The sequence below is a fragment of the Helianthus annuus genome, chromosome 10 (assembly GCF_002127325.2).
Source record: "Helianthus annuus cultivar XRQ/B chromosome 10, HanXRQr2.0-SUNRISE, whole genome shotgun sequence".
NCBI classification, from domain to species: domain Eukaryota; kingdom Viridiplantae; phylum Streptophyta; class Magnoliopsida; order Asterales; family Asteraceae; genus Helianthus; species Helianthus annuus.
The window spans coordinates 127091729-127102809 of record NC_035442.2 but is presented as its reverse complement, the minus strand read 5'-3'; the positions used below and the strand labels follow the sequence as shown (position 1 = coordinate 127102809).

Below are 11081 nucleotides of genomic sequence, written 5' to 3'. Positions count from 1 at the left end.
GAGTCAAGGGGATATAGTAATGTTGTCCATGCAACTGAGGTACATATGTAGTTTATTTCACATATGACTTTGATGGATACATTTATTTCTCATTTTCTGATATGTCATCATCTTATGTTTGGTTTGTAATGCAATTATTGTAGAACCATCAACCATTTAGCTTTTACCAACAATACTTAACACAAACTAAAAAAAAGGTACTGCAATTTTGTATTTTTTTTTATTTAATGAATTTACTGCTTACAGGTTCTAATATAATAGAATGTTTCAACATTCATCCTTGGCTAAGAAAGAGTCGATTTAAGGGTAACACAATCTCATTTTGTTTGGAATTAGCTACTATGGTATGACAACTTTTATGTATAATTATTGTTAAGGGAGTATTGGTAACTGGGATGATGAGATAAATATTGGTTTGGTGGCCAAATATTATATTTCGTATATACTTTTATATTTGGCCAAATATTATAGAGGTTAAAAGTGTTATTTCTATACTGTTATTTATTGTAAATTAAATTTTCCTATCCGGAAAGTTTCCGAGTTATAACCTAGTATATTAATAAAAGAAATGAAATTAATAGTGATTTTAATATTATAATAATATATAGTTTTTTAATACTTTTATTCTTTAAATATTATAATAATAGTTATTTTCTTTACTTTTTAACTTTAATCCTTTTTCTTATATCAGGGGTTGGGATAAGCTTGGTGTCAACCAGTATCGAACAAGTACTGGTATCGAAAATACCAAAACGGTCCTGTTCGGTATCAGTACAAGTACATGAAGGTAAAAGCGGCACTTATACAGAAAACGCCAAAAGTTGGTGCCAAATTGATATTGGAAATCTTTTGGTTCGGGAAATTCAGTGCTGCCCCCGATACCATTTCTTCATCCCTGATCACGGTTACCATACGAACAACGGTATCGTGCAACTTTTTTTGTTTATTTTCTTCAACTTTTAATTTTTTCTTTTTTTAGTTTCAGGGGTAGGGATGAGCTCGTTGCCAACCGATACAGAATCGGTACTGATACCGAAAATACCGGTTACGGTACCGGTATATGAAGGTAAAAAAAGGGTAATGAACCGGTACCAGGAACGCCAAAAGTCGGTACCGAATTGGTACTTAAAATCTTTCGGTTCGGCAAATTTGGAACCGGTACCCAGAACAATTTGCTCATCTCTGACCACGGGTTTCATATGAACAACATCGTTACCATACAACTTTTTTGATTGATTATCTTTCGGTTATCTTTTGGTGTTTTTTTCTACATGTTCTTTTTATTCTTGTCAGCAGTTCCGTTCACAACACGCTCGTAGTGATTTCAAAACACATGTAAACACAGACTAAATAACAAAAGAAATTTGCCGCAACGCAGGCGAACTTCTCCAAACCTAGTTATTAGCCATTGACATTAAGTTTAGACCTTTAGTGAGCCCAATACCCAATTTCGATAAGACTTAAGGACGCGTTTTTTTCAAACTTAAACAGAGTACACGAATTATGAGGGCCGGCCCTTCTATCCACTCCATATCACAAACCTTTTTATCTTTCTATTTTTCACATCACTATTTAGTTTTACACTTATTTCTCACAATTACTTTTATTAATATATGATTTAGTTTTTACTATCTTAAAATTTGATGTAATGCAAACAAAAATAAGAAATATTTTGTAATGTATTTGAATATTATACAATATATTTAGTTATTTTATAACTGAGACAAAATTCATCTTTTTTAAATTAAAAAAATCAAACATTACATAATTATCCATTACAACAAATATACAAGTTTTAGAGCTGGAGGTCTTTCTGGAAGGAGCATCTCTATCCACAAGGATAGAGGTAAGGTTTGTCTACATCTCAAACTCCCTAGACCCTACAAATAGCTTTTGCTATGTTGTGTGATTTACTGAGTACGGTTGTTGTATATGTGTGAATTTGTTTACAAATCTAATAAATTATTATTTAGCCCGCCGAGCGTTGCGCCGGTAAGACAAAGCATTTGCAAACCTCGTATAAGTACAATATCAATGATAATATCAATAATGTAAACAATTGCTACCCCAATGTATAACTTTTTACACATACGCATACCTAAACAATCCAGACGACAAATGTTTTCCCATAAAATAACCATAAATACTAGGAGGGAGATGGTCACAGCTTAATATCAGGCTCAGATTGCGGTAAACTTTTTCAGTAAAAAGGGGCTGGAAAAACTCCTAGTGAGCACAAGGTGGTAACTTTTTCAGGTACGACTTTGGGTTCATCCTTGGGTCCGGACTGTTTTATTGGTGAGGAAGAAGACCAATTGTCCTCTCACCCTCCCTTTTGGTTCGGACCTGAGTTGATGTCATTCTTTCGGTATGCAGATGTGTTTTCAGATGACATGGAGATTGATCCCGCTACGGCTGAGGATAAGTTTGTTCCGGAGTGGGATATTCGAAATAAAGACTCCATGATGGATGAGCTGGTCGCAAGGACTTTTCTATTCAATATTGGTACTCCGGTTGATCATGCTAGGAGCCGGAAGATGAAGAGCCAGGATCTGGGCGCGGCTGTTTTGTCTAACCAAGCTCAATCGAACATTTTTGTGACGGAGCTCTATCGACGATGGGTGGAATCGGAGTCGGTGAGGGAAAACTTAGAAAAGGAGGTCCGATCCTTGAAACGTAAGATCCAAAGAGCGCCGGAGGCGGAGAAGAAAATTGCTCAGCTAACTTCAGAGCTCCAGACTCATCAGGAAAAAATCAAGTCCTTAACTATTCAAAACCAATCTTCCCAAGCAGCTGCTGCTTCTGCTGCCGAGGAGAGGGATCGGATAAATACGGATTTGAAGAATTTTTCTGAGTCCGTGAAAAAGCAAGATGAGGAGCATAAGTCGGTGTTGGCGAAGATGGAGGAGTCCTTTAATAATGCTCGCATAGCATATGCGAACATGATGGCCGGTACGTGCCTCTTTTGATTATAATCTTTTTTATGTTATTATCTCTAACACTTTATGTAGAGCGGGATGTGCTAAAAACAGGGGAGGTCGATCTGAAGGCTCAAATCGAAGAAATGAAATGCAACCATGAAGCCGAGATTGGAGAAATCAAGAAAGAGAATGCTGTTTTAAAAGCTTCGGTTGATGATCTTCATGCTACGAAGACCTGGCTTCTTTCGGAGGGAGCGCGACTTCTAGCTAAGAATATACACAAGGGTCGGGAGATGACCGCTGCTGTAGCCACTGTGAATAATGCAATGAGTGCGGTCGGTGTTAATTCCAGTTTTCACGGCGGTTATCTTCATGCTCTAAAATTGAAAACTCCCTACTCGGAGGTCCCGCTCTTGAATCGTAATGCCGCGGAGGAGCTGAATGCGGCGGTTGCATGCTTCGACTCCCTTACCTTACCAGTGGTTGAAGATCTCCCCAAGTTAGTTGACGAACCGTTGCTCAAGATAAAAGAGGCTTTGACTTTTGCAAATAGCGGATCCTCGGAGAAGTAAGGTGGACATGCCCGGCTCCTTGGGGTATGCACCTTGGTGGTTTTTAGTTTGTTTGAATAGTGATTTTCTTTTTTGAAAGTGAACATATTCGGTACTTTGGGGTAGGTACCTTGTTCTGACTTGTAATGATGTTCTTACTTGACAATTATCCTTTCTAATGTAAATGGTTTTAATATCCGGTTATTTTGATGTAGCTATTTTATGCATGCGTCCATGTTTTAGTGCGTACATTTTCGAATTTTCAGAACGTTCTTGGTTAGGTGCGGATCCGACTTGTGTTTTGTTTAGGATAATTTTTTAAGTGAGGGAAATACGAACGATACCAGTTCGTCCTTTCCTTTTAGGGTTAGTTCCCTGATTTCGGCCGATGATTGTTTATAAGTTGCAACTTTGTTGATAGAAAATTTATGGTATTCTATTTAATTATTCCGGCGTTAAACTTCTCCGGTAAGCACAAGGTAAAAACATTTTAAACAATCCGCAAGTAAAACCCTATGCAGTTCTTGGAATTATAAAATTGTTTAGTGCGGGCAAAAAACATCCGCATTACAAGGAAACAAAAGTGACGGAGCTCGTAGCTTCCGTTTTACAAATTTATTTTGAAACATAAAGTTTTTTCAAAGAAAACACTTCTTAAGGTGCACTCCGTTCCAAGTGCGAGGAACGGAGGTTCCGTCCATTTTGCTCAGAGTGTATGCACCGTCTTTTCCTGCTATCTTGATCTGGTAGGGACCCTCCCGCTTGGGGGCCATTTTTCTGGTTCCCTCAGCCAAGCTTGCTTCGTTACTCCGCATGACGTAATCTCCCAGTTTAAACCGGACCTCTTTTATCTTGGAGTTGTAGTGTTTTTCCAACTCTTTCTTATATTTTGCTTCCCGAATGGCTGCAAGCTCTCTTCTTTCTTCAACCAGGTCAAGGTTCTGTCGGAGTTCTTGTTCGTTTTCCTCTTGGCTTAACTGCATGCGGAGGGTGGGTACTCCTACTTCTGCAGGAATGACTGCTTCCGTGCCATACGTCAGGCTGAAAGGGGTTTCTTTGGTGCTAGTCTTAGGCATCGTCATGTGAGCCCACAAAACATGCGGTAATTCATCCGCCCAGGAGACGCCTTCCTTCCCCAATCGTTTTTTGATGCCTTCCACGATGCTGCGGTTGGCTCTCTCTACTTGTCCGTTGGCCTGAGGGTGGGCAACTGACGTGAAACTTTGCTCTATATGCATCCTTTCGCACCATGTTTTAAATGGTTTTTCTGCAAATTGTTTCCCGTTGTCGCTGATAATGCAGAATGGCATTCCATATCTGCATACTATATTCTCCCAGACAAACCTTAGTACTTGGTCCCCTGTGATGGCTCGGAGGGGTTTGGCCTCTATCCATTTTGTGAAATAATCGATGGCCACCAGTAGAAACCTTACTCCTCCGGTGGAAACTGGAAACGGACCAACGATGTCAATCCCCCATTTTTGGAATGGCCATGCGGAGGTTACGGGGACCAGGTTATTTTTTGCTCGGTGGCTGACAGGAGCGTGCCGCTGACAATCTTCACATGATTGTAACTCGTTAACCGCGCTTTGGTGCATGCCTGGCCAAATGTAACCAGCGTTCATGACCTTGGCTATCACCATCCTAGGTCCGGAATGAATACCGCATATTCCCCAGTGAATTTCTCTTATAACGTGGCTGGCTTCGTCCGGCGTTAAACATTTTAGGAGCGGACCTAAGAAGGTCTTTCGGTAAAGTTGCCCATCGTGAATCTGATATTGCAACGCTTTTACCTTTAACTTCCGGGCCTGAGCCTTATCTTCTGGGAGCGTTCCTTCTCTTAAGTATTCCAAGATCAGAGTCATCCACGATTTTTCTTGCACGGAGACGGACATAACAGAAACCGCCTGTTGGATGGCCGGAGCTTGTAGAGTTTCAACTAACACTTCCTTGGATAAATGACAGAATGCTACGGAGGCAAGCTTACTTAGAGCATCGGCTTTCTTATTCTTGCTTCGCGGTATGTGTACTATCTTACAAGAGTCAAAGGAGGAAATTAAGCTGTTAACTTGGTTGAGATACCGAACCATGTTTTCTTCCCGTGCCTCGTACTCTCCGCTGACCTGATTAGCGACTAAAAGTGAATCAACATGCGCTAGTACGGAGGTTGCACCAGCCTTGGCTGCGGTTTGGAGTCCAGCGAGAAGAGCCTCAAACTCTGCTTCATTGTTGGAAGTTTTAAACTCGAAACGTAGAGCATAAGCATACTCTATCCCTTCCGGATCTATTAGGATTAAACCTGCTCCTGAACCTTCTTTGCTGGAGGCTCCGTCCGTATAAAGGTTCCATACCCTTGGTAACACGGATTTTTCTTTGACACTTTCTCCGGTCGGCACCTCCGTGAGGAAATCTGCCACGGCCTGGCCTTTTATCGGGCCCCGGGTTCGGTAGGTGATGTCGAAAGCACTAAGCTCAATCGCCCATTTGGTAAGGCGCCCGGAGACCTCCGGCTTTCTGAGAATTTGTTGGATTTGAAGATCAGTTTGTACCTCTATGTTGAAGGCTTGGAAATACCTTCGGAGACGTCGGGAAGCATGCACCAATGCGAGTGCCAACTTTTCTATCATTGGATATCGAGTTTCATAGTCTTTCAAAATGCGGCTTACATAGTAAACCGGTATTTGCGCTTGATTCCAGTGTACCACAAGCACCGCACTTATAGCGAAATGCGAGGCGGAGAGATAAACAGTAACAGTTTCACCGGTGATTGGAGCGGTCAGAGTGGGTAGTGATCCAAGACAAACTTTCAATTCTTGGAATGCCGAATCGGCTTCCGGTGTCCACTCTATCTGACCTTTTCCAGTTCGCTTCTTTAACACATTCATGAAAGGAATAGTACGATCGGCCGCTTTTGAGACAAAGCGATGGAGAGCTACCAGTTTACCGTTTAATGATTGAATTTCTTTAACCGTTTTAGGAGGCTGCATGGAGATCACTGCCTTGATTTTATCTGGGTGTGCCCGTATTCCGGACTGTGTTATCCATACGCAGAGAAATTTTCCTTCTTCTAATCCGAACGAACATTTTTTGGGATTTAGTTTGAGATTGATACTCCGAAGCCTGGTGAAGGTTTCGAGTATGTCATCGATCATGCTGTCTTCGGTCTGACTTTTTATGACCAGATCGTCCACATAAATTTCTAGATTTCTTCCGATCTGGTCTTTGAACGCTTTATCCATTAACTTTTGGTACGTAGCTCCGACATTCTTCAATCCGAATGGCATTTTGGTATAACAGAAGAGACCCTCGTTTATTACGAACGCGGTCTTGTCTTCGTCTTCCAAAGCCATCTGAATTTGGTGGTAACCTTTATATGCGTCTAGGAAGCATTTAAGACGGAAACTGGAAAGAGAATCAATCTTCAAATCGATCTCTGGCAACGGATAGCAATCTTCGGACAAGCATTGTTTAGGTCGGAAAAATCAACGCACATCCTCCAGGTTTTGTCTTTCTTTGTTACCATTACCGGATTGGAGACCCATGTTTGGTACCGCACCTCCCTGATAATTCCGGCATTTAGTAGCTTTCGTACGTCCTCGGAGATGGCTTTGTTACGGGCTGGAGCCATGTTTCTTTTTCTTTGAGCCACTGGCTTTACTGAATGCGACACTTTCAGTTTATGCTCGGCCAAACATCTGGGAACTCCGACCATGTCAGAGGTTTGCCATGCAAATACGTCGAGTGAATTAGACAAAAGCTTCCATAGTTTCTTTTTGGTTCGTACAGAGAGTTGGGCCCCGACTGCGATTTTTTGTTCCGGAAAATGCGGGTGTATAGCCCAGTCTTCCGTAAGGAGGTTCGGAGGTTGATCATTACCGTTACTTTGCCGTATTTCTGCTACGCAGATTGTTGATTTAGAGTGCAAAGTTGCTATCCCTGCTTCGGTGGGGAATTTTAATGAGTCGTGGATAGTAGAACTGATGATACCGAAAGCGCACATGCCTGGCCTCCCAAGTATGACATTGTGGACGGATCTTGCTTCTACTACCAGGTACGTCAAATTAACGGTTCGTATCATGTTTCCTTCTCCCACCGTTGTTGGTAAAGTGATTTGCCCGACGGGCTGTACCACTTCTCCAGAGAAACTTACTAATGGCATTGAGACTCGTATCAATTTTGCTTTGGTTTGCGGAGCTAGCTGTTGGAAGCACTGTTGATACATGATCTCAGTGGCACTTCCGCTGTCGACATAGACCCTCCGGACTTTGTGACCTGCTATGACCGCGGACACTATGATAGGTCCGTCTTTTACTTCTCCGGGGGTAATTGGAGGGAAAGCGATTGGTTGGTGCATCCAGGCGGCCATATGATGACTGGACCGCTTGATGCCCTGGTTACCTACCTTCCTGATCATGCAGATTGTTGGCTGATTGTTCGGATTATCCGCCGAATTTCCTGAAGACTTTCCTTCTTTTACTTCTTTTACTAGATGCCACAGTTTACCAGACCGCACTGCTTTTTCTATTTCTTGCTTTAGGGACCAACAATCGTCTGTATTGTGACCTCGAGCATGATGGTAGTCACAGTACGTCTTGGAGTTCTTGTCACCTGGGTTTCGGAGTTTTGGTGGGGCTGGGAAGCTTGCTCCTTCAGCACTGAGGATTTCACCCGGAGTTTTGGAAAGATCTGGTAGGTTGTAAAACCTTGACCCGGAGCTTCGTCCTCGCTGAGATCTATCATTTCTGTTGTAAGGGTGCGATCGTCCTCTGTTGCCGGACGGAGCTTTATCGAATATGGACCCACCGTTTTTCTTCCAGGAAGACATCTTATGATCTGACTCCGGGGTTGGATTACATGCATTTTTCCCCCGAGCAAAAGCTCTGGCTCGTTCCATTAGTACTTCCATGGTCTTCGGCAGATTCTCGTGCAGTTTCTCAACTAGCTGGTTGTTCTGGACACCATGACAGAATCCGGAGATCCTTAACTGGTCAACTACCCCGCTGATCTGCATGCTTTCCCGACTGAAACGGTTTCATACTATGAAACTATACAAAGATTCTCCATCCTTTCTTCGGATGTTGTGAACTTCGGTGATTTCTTTGGAGTAGTGCCGTTGTTGGCTAAAATTCTGGAGGAACAATCTTCGGAACTCCTCAAAGTCATTTATCTCTCCTTCATTCAATGCGTCAAACCATACCCGGGAGCCCCAGTTAGTGTTTGCGCGAACATGAAGCACCACGCCGGCATCGGCCATTGTTCTACTTGTGCAGCTCCGTCGAAATCGAACATGTGATCATCTGGATCAGTCGTACCATCATACTTTTTTACTGTAGTTGGCATTTTGAGCTTCGGAGGGAGCTTGGCGTGTGTGATGCGGGCGCTGAATTTAGACTTGGCAGTCATGGAGACTGGATGATATGGCTTGGTGAGCTCCGGATCATTAATTGCTTCCATTTGTGTTTCATTTCGTATTGCCATTGCTGGAGATGGTCAGGAAGAACCCTGCACATATCCGTTATAAGTTTCCGAGGTAACAATTGTGGAGAAAGTAGGAGGTGTGAACATTGTAGGACCCATAGTCCTTACCGGAGTTTCGTCGTGAAAGAGCCTGGTTCGTAAACCGAGGATTTCTTCATCTCTAGCCTGCTGGGCTTTTAGTCTTCGAAGGAGACTTTTTTTGACAAGAATTCGGCATCGAATTCTGATGTTTGAGATGTTGGAACCAGTATGAACGACAGAGTTGTTCCTGGCCCTGAACTCAAAGGAGCTGAAGTTATGGAGCTAACACTTACTGGTGCTGTAGTTTGTGTACTGATAGCTATGGTTCCCGAATTCATGGAACTCGAGGCCACCATAGATTAGTTTACTGCTCAAGAAATTCACTAAGGTGAAGGACTGTGAGCTTGTGAAATCGGATGGCGCCAATTGAAGAACCAAAAAGTCGAGTTTAGGCCGGAGCCTGTAATCGAAGGTTTGGATCTTGTTTGATAGGCTTAGGAGGGGTTCCTGCAAAACAGAAAACCGTTAGGCTCGCCGCAGAGATGGGAGGGCCTCTCTGCGACCACCCTCCGGCGTGAGGATAAGTATTTGTAGAGAGAGAAAATAGAGAGAGAAAGTAAGGACGGAGGTTCAGAAAATCGTACTTGGCGTTGTACTTTGGCAAGGTATTTATAGTGGTCAACTGAGATGACGTCATTTGTCTGGATGTGCTTGAGTTGATCTTCGTCTTCGGAGTTATGAGGGCACGGACGTACTTAGTGAGGTTCGTGTAGGTGGAGCTGAGGGGATGGACACATGTTATGCTCCGTCCCGGAGGATCATATCCGGCTTCGGATATGAGTCTTCAGGTGTTCTTAATGACGTTGAGGAAATCACAACCTCAAATGCTATGTTGTCTCTTTCTCAGTCATATTGAAGCAGATGAGTACACGTACAATATGTAGCGTAGGGTTTGAATACAATTGCACCACCGCCCAGTTATACCAATCATCCGTACAAAAGCAATATATCCTGTAAGGCTGTAAAACGTATAAAGCACAATGTACAAACAATAGAAGCATTTTGCAATTAGGATTTATATAAATATAAATATAAATATAAATTAACTTTGTATTTTAAAAATTACAAACACCCCCCCCCCCCACACACACAAATCAATAAGTCCCTACGGACTTATGAACCAAAAGCCTACCAACGATGCGTGACGCAATGGGAGGACCAATGCCACCCGCCATGGTCCTAGTGATGCAAATGGGTCTCATACCTGACCAAAAACACAACATGACTTTAGACCATTAAGTCTTGAGTTATAATAACTTTTAATAAACAGTAACTAGTGCTGTAAACCAACCGAACGTTCAGCGAAAAGTTCGTGAACCGTTCGGCGGGAAGTTTGTTTATGTTCGTTCATTTAATAAATGAACAAACACGAACAAGAAATTATGTTCGCTAAGTTAAAACAACGTACATGAGCAGAGGTTGCGTGTTAAAGCATGACAAACTTCTTAATGTCGTGTTAATCATGTGTCTGATAATTATGTCAAATATGTTCGAAAATTTTTGTTAAGTGCTTATTTATTTTTTGGTGTTTTCTTCGTAATCTTTGTGATTAAAAATGCGGATTTTATTCTAGAATGACTATATGTTCGTGTGTATTCAATTGTTCATAAACGTTGTTTGTGTTCATTAATGTTCACAAATATTTGTTTGAGTTCGTTCGTATTTGTTAAGCGTTCGTGAACAGTTCATAAACACGTTCATTTCCTTATTAAACGAACACAAACAAAAAATCTGGTTCAGTAAACATAACATTCGTGAACAATTTATGAACAAACTCATTCTTTAATTAACAAACAAGTTCCTTATTCTTCTTCGTTCGGTTCGTTTACTGCCATAACAGTAACAACACAAATTCTCTTTTAAAACCATGTTTTACAAACTACGTTTATTTTGTATCCCCACAAGCCCACAAAAGTCAAAGAAAAAGATAAAATTCAACAACATAACATAAAACAAATTCCCCCCCCCCCCCCCCCCCCCTATAATTGGCGCCAAATACATAAATACAACTCCAATTCCCGCCAAAAAATAAACACAAAACTCCCACAAA

General features: G+C 41.9%; 1 protein-coding gene across 1 annotated transcript; it reads right to left on the bottom strand.

The window, feature by feature from the left end:
• Positions 1–4110: 4110 nt before the first annotated feature.
• LOC110882782 lies at positions 4111–6822 on the bottom strand. Its single transcript, XM_022130718.1, has one exon. It carries the CDS (start codon positions 6820–6822, stop codon positions 4111–4113), a length of 2712 nt encoding a protein of 903 aa, XP_021986410.1.
• Positions 6823–11081: the final 4259 nt, after the last annotated feature.

Excerpts from the sequence above, each read along its gene's own strand:
- LOC110882782 (XM_022130718.1), bottom strand. The coding sequence starts at position 6,822 with ATGGCTTTGGAAGACGAAGACAAGACCGCGTTCGTAATAAACGAGGGT.